The sequence below is a fragment of the Pseudophryne corroboree genome, chromosome 5, assembly GCF_028390025.1.
Source record: "Pseudophryne corroboree isolate aPseCor3 chromosome 5, aPseCor3.hap2, whole genome shotgun sequence".
In the NCBI taxonomy this organism is placed as follows: domain Eukaryota; kingdom Metazoa; phylum Chordata; class Amphibia; order Anura; family Myobatrachidae; genus Pseudophryne; species Pseudophryne corroboree.
Window position 1 is genome coordinate 326,200,169 of NC_086448.1, and position 17,413 is coordinate 326,217,581.

The window sequence follows — 17,413 nt, forward strand, 5'->3', positions numbered from 1 at the left end:
AATGGTCAGCATGAGAGTGATCTGGGCATTAGACACCCCCATCTCTGGGCTTCTTAACAATTTCTGTAGTATAGGGTGTTATCAGGAGCATAGACAGAACTTTATGGGCCCTACAGAAATATTTTGAAGGGGCCCCTGCCTTAATGTTTCTATAAAGACACCTTCCCACAGCAGCGGTTCATTTTATGCCCCATAATAGTGCCCTAATTAATTTTTTTAACCATAGTAGTGCCTTAGTTAATGTTATGCCCTATAGTAGTGCCCTAGTTTCTTTTATGTCACATAGTAGAGCTGCCAGTACATATTATGCCACACAGTATCCCCAGTACACATTATAGTACCTCCACTTCATATTGTGCTACATTACAGTGCCCCAGCTCATATTATGTAACATATAATGCCCTCCAGTTCATTGTATACAACATTGCAATGAGCAGGTCCAGGGGCATAACTAGATATATTGTAGGCCACAAAGCAAAAGTTTGTAAGTTCCACTATGTACCACCCAATTGTGAAAAATGTATATAACACATGTAACTGTGACAGGGAAGATTGGCCCCTCTCAGCTATGGGCAGATGCTCTCCCTGCACCTATGGTAGCTACGGCCTTGGGTGTTTTTGTCTGTTGATCATCAGTCAATAATTACCAAGGATATACACTGTATTAAAGAGCAGGCTTTCCTCTTTTAAACCTGGATACTCCTGATGTGTAGGTAGCAGGATCATGCACATTAAGTGCTCTACCCACACACTGACTCTACTAGTATTTATGGAGTGCTGGTTGATATTTTCTGGTGATAACGAGACAAAAATGATAATGAATAGCACCTGAGTGTATTTAATCCCGGATGGTAGCGATATTGCTCCATTTCTAGACTTCATAATTATTTATGTTGTGCAGGGGTGTTCTCTGGTGATCACACGTTTACGGGAGAATAACTTTTCAGGGAATCCCTTTTTCAAACAATGGTACACCCCAGGCCTGGATTAAGCCTTTAGGGGCCCGAGCATCTGGCCTGCCGCCAGCTCTCCCCCTCATCAGAACCGCTCCCACTGGCAGATCCTGGAGGGGAGGGCTACACAGCAGCAGCAGCCTCCCCTTCCAGCTCAGCAGCTTTTGCTGGGCCGCGGAAAGTCCAGGGGGGCTGTTGTTGCTGAGCAGCAGTCTCCTCTCTCCCTGCCCAATGTGTCGCTGTACTGCTGTACAGCACCCAGTGGTAGTAGACAGATAAGAAGTGCTACCCCCTTAATGCGGCACTGGGTACCACCAAGTATCTATTCCCCATGATGGGAACATAGACCACTTTCAATACCCTCTAACCTATTTCCTGATTTTTAAAATGTGTGCAGAGGTTTTCCACATAGGGGCAGGACTTCAGTACATCACTAGGTCCCAGCATGAGGACACAACCAAGCCTCGCCTCCTCCTAAGTCCATTACATAGGCAGCAGTTAAACAACAGCATCTGTGAACTTCATCTATTTTTTATATTAAATAATTTTCAAGGGCACAAGTAAAAGTTATTGTGTAGTACTGTCAAATTTAACAATGTAATTTTCCCAAAGGACAATCCTGGTGTTTTTTTCTGGCATGTGGTGGCCTTTATTGATTTAGTAAACATTGGATGTCCCTTCTACGGACATGAATATTTACATTCTGTTCCACTTTATTTTAAATGTGATACACAGAATGAACGAACAGAGGGAAATTAAGAAAATCAGGCAGTATGATAATTTGTATTTAATATATATCAGAAATGCATACAGCCAAACACACTGTTCGAGGAACAGCTTCCTCTAAGAATATGTATCTTAATTTAAGCAGTTGTCTGTCAACAAAAGACAAAGTATACTACATTTATTTTCACAAACAAGAACAGCATCATGAGATACATAAAGGAGCGACTATGGGAATTATAAGGACATCTTGTTATTTCTTCATGTCTAGGATTGCACTTCCAGGACCACGTTGCTTTGCACTGCATATGTTACAGAAATATACAGGTGACATCTAGAAAAAGATACAATCAATTAATACCTGGTGATGCAGTCTCAAAATATAATTCCCAACAGTTTAGAAAAAGAATTTCACACAAACAGAAATTGTAATGCTGGGTTAAGTTCCAAACATTACCCTGCAACACAATCTACTATTTATCTGGGCTCAGGATCCCCCCTAATCCAACAGATCCCCCCAGGTTCCAATAGCTATGGATGCACTCTTCTCACATACTTGTTTCGAACACCGGTAGTGTTTTGATGCTACATTTCCATGAACTTCCTATTCATGAGAATGAGTAGTGCGCTTCACTAGACCACGGCTGGCCCCAGGAGTTTCACATGATTGGGTGAAAGGTTGGAGCCCATGGTTAAAGTAGCATTTGGTTTTATAGCAGACCTTATTGGACGTCATACACTGCTACATTATCAGTTTTCATGAGCGTTAACATTTAACTCAGCATTCATTACGTGTGGAAAGGAATTTGAAAATTCATGTACAATGTAAACTGATGACATAATGGCCCATTTCTTACAAAGTGGCGGCTTTTGTAAGCTGCCGCTACCCAGGGGAGTTGAGGTAAAAATGTAAAGCAGCACTCATAGCCAGTGTAAAACTGATTTACAATGACTGCAAGTGCCGCTTTAAGTCTTCATCTTCACGCTATCGGCAAGCAGAGCTTCATAAGTAAAGCTCAATGGCTCAGTCCTGCTATCGCCAATATACATATTGATTGTGAATTATTACATTCAATATGCTGCTATATTCTAAATTTGTTGTCTGTACATTGCTAGAAGTGTTTAAATTGGCAATATTCAATCCATTGTGTAAGTAATGAGGCTGGTGCTGGCGGCACTGCATGAGTAGTCCTGTCTCCTCCATACACACATTCTCTACATACAGGAATAAAAGCTTCATATTTGCCACAGTTAATGTGCATGATTACTACAGCTGAATAGACACAATTCCCAGCCCTATTTCTGCATGCAAGTAGGAAACAGCTATTGCTTTATTTAAATAAAAACAAACGTAAAATAGAATAGTTACTGTATGTAAAGGTGTTTCCTTTTACATTTGTTATATACAGTAAACGCTGTTTATTCATGTGTAACCATGCCAAGTACAAAAAATCTACTTATAAAAGTCATATTTTATGTGTCAGGACAGGAAATAAACTACACAGTAACATGGTAACAACATGAGGAGGTGTGGCAATCCCTATGATGTTATATAGGGGCGGGACAGGAGCGGGACCGCACCTTCACACAATGGCGAATATTACTGGCATTGTGGAGCAGGGGCGGGGCCACGATGACATGATTCTGCACAAATTGTATCATCGGACCCCCGGAATGCCCACTTTGGACTGCGGCGTGAGGCGGTTCTGTTGATGACCCGGTGGAGATTCGGGAGGGCTGTGGGTGGGGGGGGGGCACAGGTCGAGAGACATACTCACTCTTCTGGAAGGGCCACCTGATTTTGGGGAGCCTCCCGGCTGTTAGGGAGAATAGGCAAGTATGCAGTTGGCAAATCAGAAGAACCCCACCATAAGCTCCCGTACACACCAATATTGTATTGTCAGCACAATTGTCAGCATATAAAGTCAAATTCAGCAGGCAATTTTTTTTTTTCAGACAAATGTAGGAGAAAGATATTTTGCAGAGATGATTTGAAAATGTTGCTCCCCACAACTGAAGGCACTGCAACAGAGAATCTGTCTGCATACAGTGGTTGTGGGGGTAATAGGGAGCAGGGGATCAGTGACGTGCGGCGGGGTGAGGCAGACCCTTTCCTGTCATGCCAAAGTCTGCACCAGAGTTTTGACCGTATAAAGTATATGAATAATACAAATAATATGTTATAAATATCTTTTTATTATAATAATAATTTTTAATTAAATTAAAACTCTGAAGTAAAAAGTCTATGGCAGGTGAGCCAGTGCCTCCCCTGCCTATCTTTTTCACACTTCTCTGATAAAAAGTCACCAAATTTCCAGGAGTTTATACATCTGCACCTGTGTGTAATGCCCAGATGTAAGCTTTGGCTCATATATTGTGTGTAAATCTGGCTCTGGTGCTAGTCAGTGCCTCCTGAGCCATGTACCTACCCGCACGCCACTGTGGGGGGTTTGGGAGGATAAGCAACTGGGTCAAATCCATTCACATTACATTTCACGTTCTTTTTAGAAGTTTAGATGCATCGCACAAATTAAAAATTAAAAATGTTACAAATATGACAATAATATATGCGGTAGGTAGTCATAATTAATGCTTAGAAGCAGAAAGTACACTCTTAGTAGTTACATGTTATTGTTTATGTGTGTGACTTATGTCACAACAGAATTTTTGTATTGAAGTCCCCCCCCCCTTTTTTAATTGGATGTTATAATAAGATTTTACTTACCGATAAATCTATTTCTCATAGTCCGTAGTGGATGCTGGGGACTCCGTCAGGACCATGGGGAATAGCGGCTCCGCAGGAGACAGGGCACAAAAGCAAGCTTTTAGGATCACATGGTGTGTACTGGCTCCTCCCCCTATGACCCTCCTCCAAGCCTCAGTTAGGTACTGTGCCCGGACGAGCGTACACAATAAGGAAGGATCTTGAATCCCGGGTAAGACTCATACCAGCCACACCAATCACACCGTACAACTTGTGATTTGAACCCAGTTAACAGTATGATAACAATGAAGTAGCCTCTAAAAAAGATGGCTCACAACAATAATAACCCGATTTTTTGTAACAATAACTATGTACAAGTAATGCAGACAATCCGCACTTGGGATGGGCGCCCAGCATCCACTACGGACTATGAGAAATAGATTTATCGGTAAGTAAAATCTTATTTTCTCTAACGTCCTAGTGGATGCTGGGGACTCCGTCAGGACCATGGGGATTATACCAAAGCTCCCAAACGGGCGGGAGAGTGCGGATGACTCTGCAGCACCGAATGAGAGAACTCCAGGTCCTCCTCAGCCAGGGTATCAAATTTGTAGAATTTAGCAAACGTGTTTTCCCCTGACCAAGTAGCTGCTCGGCAAAGTTGTAAAGCCGAGACCCCTCGGGCAGCCGCCCAAGATGAGCCCACCTTCCTTGTGGAATGGGCATTTACAGATTTTGGCTGTGGCAGGCCTGCCACAGAATGTGCAAGCTGAATTGTACTACAAATCCAACGAGCAATAGTCTGCTTAGAAGCAGGAGCACCCAGCTTTTTGGGTGCCTACAATATAAACAGCAAGTCAGACTTTCTGACTCCAGCCGTCCTGGAATTATATATATATATATTTTCAGGGCCCTGACAACGTCTAGCAACTTGGAGTCCTCCAAGTCCCTAGTAGCCGCAGGTACCACAATAGGTTGTTTCAGGTGAAACGCTGACACCACCTTAGGAAGAAACTGGGGACGAGTCCGCAGTTCTGCCCTGTCCGAATGGAAAATCAAATATTGGCTTTTGTAAGACAAAGCCGCCAATTTTAACAATCGCCTGGCCCAGGCCAGGGCCAACAGCATGGTCACTTTCCATGTGAGATATTTCAAATCCACAGATTTGAATGGTTCAAACCAATATGATTTAAGGAATCCCAACACTATGTTGAGATCCCACGGTGCCACTGGATGCACACAAGGGCTGTATATGCAATACTCCCTTGACAAACGTCTGGACTTCAGGAACTGAAGCCAATTCTTTCTGGAAGAAAATCTATAGGGCCGAAACTTGAACCTTAATGGACCCCAATTTGAGGCTCATAGACACTCCTGTTTGCAGGAAGTGCAGAAAACAACCTAGTTGAAATTTTTTTTTTTTTTTTTCGTGGGGCCTTCCTGGCCTCACCCACGCAACATATTTTCACCACATGTGGTGATAACGTTGTGCGGTCACCTCCTTCCTGGCTTTGACCAGGGTAGGTATGACCTCTTCCGGAATGCCTTTTCCCTTAGGATCCGGCGTTCAAACCGCCATGCCGTCAAACGCAGTCGCGGTAAGTCTTGGAACAGACAAGGTCCCTGCTGGAGCAGGTCCTTTCTTAAAGGCCGATGCCACGGTTCCTCTTGGAACAGACATGGTACTTGCTGAACGCAAATCCCTTCTTAGCTCCCGAGGCCATTAGTCCTCTGTGAGCATCTCTTGAAGTTCCGGTTACCAAGTCCCTCTTGGCCAATCCGGAGCCACGAGTATAGTTCTTACTCCTCTATGTCTTATAATTCTCAATACCTTGGTTATGAGAAGCAGAGGAGGGAACACATACACCGACTGTTACACCCACGGTGTTACCAGGACATCCACAGCTATCGCCTGAAGGTCTCGTGACCTGGCGCAATACCTGTCCCATTTTTTGTTCGGGCGGGACGCCATCATGTCCACCTTTGGTCTTTCCCAACGGTTCACAATCATGCGGAAAACTTCCCTATGAAGTTCCCACTCTCCCGGGTGGAGGTCGTGCCTGCTGAGGAAGTCTGCTTCCCAGTCGTCCACTCCCGGAATGAACACTGCTGACAGTGCTATCACATGATTTTCCGCCTAGCGAAAAATCCTTGCAGTTTTGCCACTGCCCTCCTGCTTCTTGTGCCGCCCTTTCTGTTTACGTGGGCGACTGCAGTGATGTTATCCCACTGGATCAATACCGGCTGACCTTGAAGCAGAGGTCTTGCTAAGCTTAGAGCATTATAAATTTGCTCTTAGCTCCAGTATATTTATGTGGAGAGAATTCTCCAGACTTGATCACACTCCTTGTGTGACTGCTCCCCAGCCTCTCAGGCTGGCCTCCGTGGTCACCAGCATCCAATCCTGAATGCCGAATCTGCGGCCCTCTAGAAGATGAGCACTCTGTAATCACCACAGGAGAGACACCCTTGTCCTTGGATATAGGGTTATCCGCTGATGCATCTGAAGATGCGATCCGGACCATTTGTCCAGCAGATCCCACTGAAGAGTTCTTGCGTGAAATCTGCCGAATGGAAGCGCTTCGTAATAAGCCACCATTTTTACCAGGACTCTTGTGCAATGATGCACTGACACTTTTCCTGGTTTTAGGAGGATCCCGATTAGCTCGGATAACTCCCTGGCATTCTCCTCTGGGAGAAACACCTTTTTCTGGACTGTGTCCAGAATCATCCCTAGGACCAGCAGACGTGTCGTCGGAACAACTGCGGTTTTGGAATATTTAGAATCCACCCGTGCTGTCGTAGAACTACTTGAGATAGTGCTACTCCGACCTCCAACTGTTCTCTGGACCTTGTTCTTATCAGGAGGTCGTCCATTTTCTTTGAAGACGAATCCTCCTTTCGGTCATTACCTTGGTAAGGACCCGGGGTGCCTTGGACAATCCAACGGCATCGTCTTGAAACTGATAGTGACAGTTCTGTACCACGAACCTGAGGTACCCTTGGTGAGAAAAGGCAAATTTTGGGACATGGAGGTAAGCATCCCTGATGTCCCGGGACACCATATAGTCCCCTTGTTCTTTGCTATCACTGCTCTGAGTGACTCCATCTGGATTTGAACCCTTGTAAGTGTTCAAATTTTCCAGATTTAGAATAGGTCTCACCTAGCCTTCAGTACCACCATATAGTGTGGAGTAATACCCCTTTCCTTGTTGTCGGAGGGGTAATTTTATTATCACCTGCAGCTTGTGAATTGTTTTCAATACTGCCTCCCTGTCGGAGGGAGACATTGGTACAGCAGACTACAGGAACCTGCGAGGGGGGAAACCTCTCGACATTCCAATCTGTACCCCTTGGATACTACTTGTAGGATCCAGGGGTCCTGTACGGTCCCAGCGTCATGCTGAGAACTTGGTAGAAGCGGTGTTCCTGGGAATGGGCTGCCTGCTGCAGTCTTCTTCCCTTTCCTCTATCCCTGGGCAGATATGACTCTTATAGGGACGAAAGGACTGAGGCTGAAAAGACGGTGTCTTTTTCTGCAGAGATGTGACTTAGGGTAAAAAACGGTGGATTTTCCAGCAGTTGCCCTGGCCACCAGGTCCCATGGACCTACCCCAAATAACTCCTCCCCTTTATACGGCAATACATCTTTGTGCCGTTTGGAATCTGCATCACCTGACCACTGTCGTGTCCATAAACATCTTCTTGCAGATATGGACATCGCATTTACTCTTGATGCCAGAGTGCAAATATCCCTCTGCGCATCTCGCATATATAGAAATGCATCCTTTAAATGCTCTATAGTCAATAAAATACTGTCCCTGTCAAAGGTATCAATATTTTTAGTCAGGGAATCCGACCAAGCCACCTCAGCTCTGCACATCCAGGCTGAGGCGATCGCTGGTCGCAGTATAACACCAGCATGTGTGTGTATACTTTTTAGGATATTTTTCAGCCTCCTATCAGCTGGCTCCTTAAGTACGGCCCTATCCGTAGATGGTACCGCCACTTGTTCTGATAAGCGTGTGAGCGCCTTATCCACCCTGAGGGGTGTTTCCCACCGCGCCTTAACTTCTGGCGGGAAAGGGTATACCGCCAATAACCCACGCATCATCACACACTTCATTTAATTTATCTGATTCAGGAAAAACTACAGGTAGTTTTTTCACCTCACACATAATACCCTTTTTTTTTTTTGGTACTTGGAGTATCAGAAATATGTAACACCTCCTTCATTGCCCTTAACGTGTGGCCCTAAAAGAAAATACGTTTGTTTCTTCACCGTCGACACTGAAATCAGTGTCCGTGTCTGGGTCTGTGTCGACCGACTGAGGTAAATGGGCATTTTACAGCCCCTGACGGTGTTTGAGACGCCTGGACAGATACTAATTTGTTCGCCGGCCCTCTCATGTCGTCAACCGGCTTGCAGCGTGTTGACATTGTCACGTAATTCCATAAATAAGCCATCCATTCCGGTGTCGACTCCCTAGAGAGTGACATCACCATTACAGGCAATTTGCTCCGCCTCCTCACCAATATTTTCCTCATACATGTCGACACACACGTACCGACATACAGCACACACATAGGGAATGCTCTGATAGAGGACAGGACCCACTAGCCCTTTGGGGAGACAGAGGGAGAGTTTGCCAGCACACACCAAAACGCTATAATTATCCAGGGACAACCTTTATATAAGTGTTCCTCCCTTATAGCATTTTAATATATATACATATCGCCAAATCAGTGCCCCCCCTCTCTGTTTTAACCCTGTTTCTGTAGTGCAGTGCAGGGGAGAGCATGGGATCCTTCCCACCAGCCTTTCTGTGAGGGAAAATGGCGCTGTGTGCTGAGGAGAATAGGCCCCGCCCCCTTTTCGGCGGGCTTCTTCTCCGGAGTTTTAGATATCTGGCAGGGGTTAAATACATCCATATAGCCTCAAGGGCTATATGTGATGTATTTTTCGCCATACAGGTATTATACATTGTTGCCCAGGGCGCCCCCCCCCAGCGCCCTGCACCCTCCGTGACCGCTGTGTGAAGTGTGCTGACAACAATGGCGCACAGCTGCAGTGCTGTGCGCTACCTGATGAAGACTGAGAGTCTTCTGCCGCCTGGTTCCGGACCTCTTCATCTTCAGCATCTGCAAGGGGGGTCGGCGGCGCGGCTCCGGGACGAACCCCAGGGCGAGCCCTGTGTTCCGACTCCCTCTGGAGCTATGTCCAGTAGCCTAAGAATCCAATCCATCCTGCACGCAGGTGAGTTGAAAATCTCTCCCCTAAGTCCCTCGATGCAGTGAGCCTGTTGCCAGCAGGACTCACTGAAAATAAAGAACCTAAAAACTTTTTCTAAGCAACTCTTTAAGAGAGCCACCTAGATTGCACCCTTCTCGGCCGGGCACAAAAACCTAACTGAGGCTTGGAGGAGGGTCATAGGGGGAGGAGCCAGTACACACCATGTGATCCTAAAAGCTTGCTTTTGTGCCCTGTCTCCTGCAGAGCCGCTATTCCCCATGGTCCTGACGGAGTCCCCAGCATCCACTAGGACGTTAGAGAAATGTTGTTTTTGGGTGTAGTATGTAATGCCGGCGCTCGGGCTCCCGGCGACCAGCATACCGGCGCCGGGAGCCCGACCGCCGGCATACCGACAGCGTGGCGAGCGCTAAGGAGCCCCTTGCAGGCGCCACACTATTTTATTCTCCCTCCAGGGGGGTCGTGGACCCCCACGAGGGAGAATAGCTGTCGGTATGCCGGGTGTCAGGATTCCGGCGCCGGTATACTATGCGCCGCGATCCCGACATTCGGCATACTGAAGACCACCCGTTGTTTTTGTCTGTATATACTGTATGTATACCAATATTAGGAGATTAAAAATGATATTGTTATATAATAAATTAGCTATGCACAGCAAGATGCCTGGCATGAGTGAGCCAGCAGCTACCGTGCAACTTGGCTACGTTGGGCATCTCTTTTTCACATTGTGAATAAGAAGCACAAGCAAACTCTGCTAACTAAAATGATAAGTGGTATGCATATATTCTGTGTGTGCCTGCGTCAGTGGCTGTTTCCAGGAAAACACTATGCGTTACAGCAGCAGTCACACACATAAAATATTAGGGGGGAAAAATGCACAAAAGACGCCCAGCGTTAGTAAATGCGCTCACGTCTAGAAGAGCTGTTTAACGTGACTGCAGCAATGATGAAAGAGGACACATCAGGATACATATTAATTATACTATTATACATTTTAATATTTAAAATAAAGCTTTATTTTAATTGAGAAAATCTCAAATGGTGTATTTATACTAAAATAGTTTTATTATATGGTTCACAAGGAATCAGTTCTACGCTAGGGATTTTCTGTGAAGGTTTTCAGAGTTTGCCTGCCGAACCAACCCCGAGACTCAAACACTATCCTCAGGTGGGAAGGAGTGCTGCTTTGCAAATAGAAATCTAACTGGATCCCTCTGTACTGCATGCCCTCTGGTCGGGATCCTGGAATTAAGGAGACCGACGCTGGATTCCTAACAGCTGGAATTTTGCCGATGACCGCAATCCCGACACCCGCCCCTTATTCCCACTCGGCTGTTGGGTCCACTGAGTGGGAATAGAACCTGTGGCGAACGAAGCTCGCAACTGGGCCAGTGCAGTGGCAACTGCAGCGAGCCTGCAAGGGGACTCGTTGCATTGCTAGCGGTATTCCGGCAGACGGAACCGCTGACAGCCGGCATCCCGTCAGCAGGAAAATCATACCGGACCCCTCTGACAGTGTGACAGATCACGGACACATTTCTCTCTAGCCTATATCAGTTTATATGAGATATTTGTAGTAGATTATATAAACCGCTTACCGTGTTGCCAACAGGCAGGCACTCTCTGTGGAACATGTGCCTGCAGTGGAAAACCACCACACCTAGAGGTTTAGAGGCATCTGAAAGAGCAAAGAGATAATGAAACATTGCAAATGACGCAACACACACACACACACACACACACACACACACACACACACACACACACACACAGACACAGACGTGTCCTTTCTTTTGGGAAGGAGATTTTATCCAGCCTGCTGTGACTAGTCGCAGCCATGCAGCCGCACCATACATTCCAATGGAAGTGGCTGCACAAGCATGTGCCCGCGGACATTTGCAGCAAACGAGCAAGTACACAACTATACACAAAGAAGTTACACTGTAAGTCAATTCTTTTTTATAACTTGTGAAATTAAGCAACTCACCTACAGTCATTCATAGTTCCCTCTCATTTAGTTCACTGTTTACTTTTATAAGTTATTTATATTAAAATTATGGTTTAACAATCACCTTGCCATCATAATCTCTGCTTCCATCTTGTCTTTACTAAGCTATCTTATTCAATAAAATAAATGTTATATTCACTCCATATACAGTATTGCTGCTTAGAGCAGAGGTTCTCAAACGTGGTCCTCAAGGCACCCCAACAGTCCAGGATTTAGGTATAACCATAGTTCAGCACAGATGGTTAAATCAAATTGACTGAGGTGCTAATTAAGTCACCTGTGGCCAAACATGGATATACTTAAAACCTGGACCGTTATGGTGCCTTGAGGACCGCGTTTGAGAACCTCTGCCTTACAGTGTCCCTTTTGGTATGTTTTCAACATCATTTTTCAGGCATATTTCCTACTTTGTAATGTCCATAGTACATTATTCATTTTGTTGCAATACCCATTTGTACACTCACATGCGCTTAACCAGAAATATCAATAAGCCATATGTACAATCTTTTAATTCTTTGTCTATCATATGTTAAATTCAACGAAGCATGGATGGCAGGAAAGCACCAGTCAGCCCAAGCCCTTATTAGGTTTCCTTTTTGCATCTTTTCAACTGGGAGGTTTGAAATATAGTAATAATATTATCTGTTTGATTATTATCTCATATATGTGATACAATTACGTTTTGTTCCGTGAACACTTTTAATTTGAACAGTAAATTATTCAGCAAGACACAGAAAGCCAGCAGATGAGTGGCATGGCTCAGCAATGGTTCCTTGTATGTCACGGATAACTGTATGCTAATCAGATACCATGGCACCAATGTATATAGTAACATGACACGAGTACCGCTTCAGTTACAGGCATGGCATTATGATATATAAATAGTATTTCAGGAATTAAAATTTACATATAAGGAAATGAAAATCAAGGCATAGGACTTACAATGATAACCCCCCAAAAAACAGGTTTAGGACCAAATAATGATGACAGGAGCAGCCTTTACCCTCAGACATTAGTAAGTTGCTATTCTGTTGCACAAAACATAGCTGTTTTACTGATGTGTCATTTCCCGATACTACTGATTTCCACACCCGGTATATTACTTTCCACATGGGTTTTAAAACTAGAGCTCATCTACTTTCTATAGGATCTTCAGGAGAAAAAGGAACATTGGACAGCAATCTGATGCACAGAAAGAAACACACTGATTTTCAGCATTCACTACTCTCCACACCTGCCCAGAACCAATGGAAAATTGTCCCACAATACAATACAAAATAATTTTTTTTGAAATTGTGGCACTTATACTGTAGGGTCAGTGCCGTATCTAGGGCATATTCTGCAATAACATAGCCATTAGTATATTACGTTTGACCATACACTGGCCTCCATTTATCTTCATAAGAGTTCCTGCTTAAGTTTTCAGGTGGAAATTCAATTGTTTTGAGTGCCCATTAATCATCGCAATTGTTACCTCAAAAGCACCAGGTTTAGCTGCGTATAGTGGCTAAACCCATCTGAAGTCCTGTTAGAGCGCCCAAACCATGAACTTTTCGCACATTGCTGCTCACCACCTCAGGAAGCTGCAAGCAGAATGTGGACGCCCCGGGCATTTGCGCCAGATCTGATCATCAATCGAATTGTTCCATCACACACCCATTTGCTAACTGATTACCCCTCAGTATCACCACTTGACTCAGGTAGTGAAAATTCATCAGTTTGAAGTTCAATAGTTTTACGTTTCTTAGGTCTTAACTAGGATTTTTGATCTTGCCTTTGACACAGTTTGGCCTTCTCTCTTTTTTCCTAAATCCTGCTTTTTAGCTGCTTCAATATAGCTTCTTCTTTGCTTGTTCTTGGTTTTTTTTTTTTTTTTGCGGTCTTCTTTTTTTGTATTTCCTGTGCTTTCACATCAAAGTAAGAGTTCCATTATGGTGATGTAATGGCAAATGATGAAGAAAAATGTCTTAGTTCCAAGGCGTATAAGGGACGTGTGGGGCATAGTGTGTACTCCCAATCCGTCATTTTCAGCCGTCATTCATAAAATAGTTGTATCTGATATACTGCATGTCAGATGGTAGAATGCGATGTAGGATGTGGTGCACATCGTGTAGCATGTATGCACATGGGGCCTGATTCAGATGTGAATGGAGTTGCAACGCATAACGCAAAGTACCAATGCTCTGTATTTTGCGCATGCACTAGACCTGTACTGGACATGTGGGTTTGCAACGTTGGATGCACTAGCAACTGACAGTCCACTGCTGTTTGGGTCCGAGGAGGGGGCGGAGGCCGCATTTTGCCTCCATTTTGGGGGGTGACGAGGCCAGCATCTCCGTTGGAAGACTGAGATTTTCTGGCCTCTTTGTTGTATCTGCAGCAGACAGCTTGCGTGACCCCATGGGTCAGGCAGCCATCCAATGGTGTCACAGGGGATCAGATGCTGCATCTTAGGACACAACTTGGATCACTTATGCAAGCAGGAGGCATCTACGTATATCAGACGCTTCGTGTTGCACTAACATATTAGTGCTATTGTTCATGCTTCCATGTAAGCAGCAACGATAGCCCCTCCATCCACATCTGAATCAGGCCCATAGTTTACAGGAGCAATGATCAATTGGATACATTCCTACGACACAATATATCATGCTGTCATTTGGAAAATTGCTCAGTGTGTATGCTCTATGTCATGCGTTGTGGGATTAAGTGACATTGGAACGACCGTCACATTTTCTGTTACATCGTATAGTGTGTACCAAGCTTTAGAGTGCCACTTAATAGTTCCAAAGCAGCAGACACTGCTTCTTTGCTATACCTAAACCGTTAGTAGACAGTGACAGCAGCAAAGGCCCTTAGACAGACACAGTGACAGCAGCACTCTCTAGGTTTAGTTGGTCTTATTTCTTTGTTTTTCAATGTCCTGTAATTCTAATGCCTTTGTACAATGGGGGTCATTCCAAGTTGATCGCTAGCTGAAAATGTTCGCTGCGCTGCGATTAAGTAAAAAAAGGCACTTCTGCGCATGCGTATGCGGCGCAGTGCGCACACGCAACGTACTTTTACAACGGGCGATGTATTTTTACACAAGGTCTAGCGAAGCTTTTCAGTCGCACTGCTGACCGCAGAGTGATTGACATGAAGTGGGCGTTTCTGGGTGTCAACTGACCGTTTACAGCAGAGGTTCTCAAACTCGGTCCTCGGGGGCCCACACGGTGCATGTTTTGCAGGTCTCCTCACAGAATCGCAAGTGAAATAATTAACTCCACCTGTGGACCTTTTAAAATGTGTCAGTGAGTAATTAATACACCTGTGCACATGCTGGGTTACCTGCAAAACATGCACTGTGTGGGCTCCCGAGGACCGAGTCTGAGAACCTCTGGTTTACAGGGAGTGTTCAAAAAACGCAGGCGTGCCAGGAAAAATGCAGACATGGCTGGCCGAACGCAGGGCGTTTGTGACGTCAAATCCGGAACTGAATGGTCTGAAGTGATCGCAAGCGCTGAGTAGGTCTGGAGCTACTCTAAAACTGCACTATTTTTTTTTGTAGCCGCTCTGCGATCCTTTCGTTCGCACTTCTGCTAAGCTAAAATACACTCCCAGTGGGAGGCGGCATAGCGTTTGCACGACTGCTAAAAACTGCTAGCGAGCGATCAACTCGGAATGACCCCCAATGTACCATGTTTTGATGTATGTAAAATGACTGAATGAAGCACCTAATAAGTTTTTATACCCTTGTTTACAGTACATTGTTCAGTGGCTTGATCATGACACCAAAGCGTTTAAAAGAGACCAGTTACGGCAGTGATAAAAAGAATAGAAAGAGCTGGTCACTCAAAGTAAAGGTAGACGTTTTGAAACATCTTGCCTCTGATATGTGTAAGATGGAAGTAGACACAAAATTGGCTTGCCTTGATCAACTGTGAGAACAATTACAGTATATATAATATAGAGAAAACAACGGTGTCTTCTAAGATGGCAAGTCCTCTCGGTGCAACACAGATTACTACAACCAGATCAAAATTTATGGTTGGCATGGAAAGTTTACTGTTTGAAGAGCAAATTCAACGCAACACACCCTTGAATTGGTTGGCCATCAAACCTAAAGCACTGTAGGCTCATAAACACATACAGAAGGAATGAATATTTTGTAGTAAGCAACAAGCTAAGTTACACAATGTTGCTGTTTATGGGAAAGCAACAAGTGCCGACGTTGAGGGAGCAGAGATCTTTAAAGAAGTACAGTAATGTCCAAGCTTACTGTAGAGACTGGATACACACCTCAACAGATGTTTGATGCTGGTGAGACCGGACTCTTTGAGGACATATCTATGACCGAATTTAAAGGTGCGTACACATGGTGAAATTTTACCTATCTTTGATTTTGACTATGCAATACGGACTATGCGATATTGTCTATGTGTGATTTTGACTAAGTGCCAGTTTTGACTATACTTTGTACTAGATAGTCAATCTTGACTTGCCTGCACAGTATATCTAGCCTTGTGATACCGACCCCACGGGAGTGAGCATCGGGATCGAATCGGGATCGCAAGGTGGCTAACACCTTGCGATTTGCACTAAATTACCTTGTGATTTTGACTATATAGTGAAAAACATAAGGCAATATCTCAATGTGTGTACACACCTTAAGGCAGGCATGTCCTAACTGCGGCCCTCCAGCTGTTGTGAAACTACATATCCCAGCATGCCCTGACACAGTTTTGCTGTCAGAGAATGCTAAAGCTGTGTCAGGGCATGCTGGGATGTGTAGTTTCTCAACAGCTGGAGGGCCGCAGTTTGGACATGCCTGCCTTAAGGTATCAAAAGTACAGCTTGACATTGTTAGTCGTGATAATGCTTTAGGTGACAGTAAACTAAAACCAGTTCTTACTGTATTTACCACTCTGAAAACTCAAACTCTCAAAGGTTATACTAAAAAATCATTTCTTCCTGCTATCTGGTGGAGCAAATAAAAGGAGGAGGGGACCCGTGGCATCTTTAAAGACTTCAGTCACTACTTCTGTCTGTCAAGGATTACTGCACAAAATAACCTTGCGCACAAGGCACTGTTTCCTCTTGACAATGCTCTGTGGCATCCTACCAACCTGAATTAGCTGTATGAGCATGTGAAAGTTATTTTCCTGCCTCCCAACACCACATTGATTTTGCAGCCAATAGACTAAGGTATTATTGTCAACTGCCAATTTCAGAGCTTATTTACTCATAACCTTTGATTAGGCAATTAAGAAGATGGATGATCAGAACGCTCCAACACCCAGTTTTGGAAAATATGTAGTTATGGTAGTCTTACCATCGATAACTCTATTAAGTCCATAGTATCCACAGGATAACATTGAGGTAGCGTCAGCGGAATGGCACCAATCAATCAAAAGCTTTCGGCCTCCCAGAATGCAACGGGCCAGTCTCCTATGTCCCCGCCTCCTGGCTCAGGCAATTCAGTTATTTTCCAAAGCTCAAGGCAGGAGCATCATAGAGAGCCATAATCAGTCGAGAAGAACATACATGCACACATCCATACAAGAAGGAAGAGGTTAGTAAGTGTAAGGATCCTCATATCAGGTGCATCAGGGTGGGATCCCTGTGGATACTGTGGATTTCGGAGAAATAGAGTTATCGACAGTAAGTCTACCATAACTACATATTTCTCCAGGTGTAGTATGGTATGCCGGTGGCCGGGCTCCCGGCGACCAGCATTCCCGGCGCCGGGAGCCCGACCGCCGGCATACCGACAGCGTGGTGAGCGCAAATGA

At 44.7% G+C, this 17,413-nt stretch overlaps 1 protein-coding gene across 2 annotated transcripts in view; it reads right to left on the reverse strand.

Moving 5' to 3' along the window:
• Nucleotides 1-1,725: 1,725 nt before the first annotated feature.
• VPS41 (VPS41 subunit of HOPS complex) overlaps nt 1,726-17,413 on the reverse strand; it is a 661,741-nt gene continuing 646,053 nt past the window's right edge. For both annotated transcript variants that reach the window (XM_063922529.1, XM_063922530.1), the window contains exons 28-29: nt 11,230-11,309; nt 1,726-2,010 (exon numbers count right to left, since the gene is read on the reverse strand). In XM_063922529.1, coding sequence (XP_063778599.1) covers nt 1,930-2,010; nt 11,230-11,309 — 161 coding nt within the window. In that variant the 3' untranslated portion in view covers nt 1,726-1,929. The remainder of the gene's footprint in view (nt 2,011-11,229; nt 11,310-17,413) is intronic.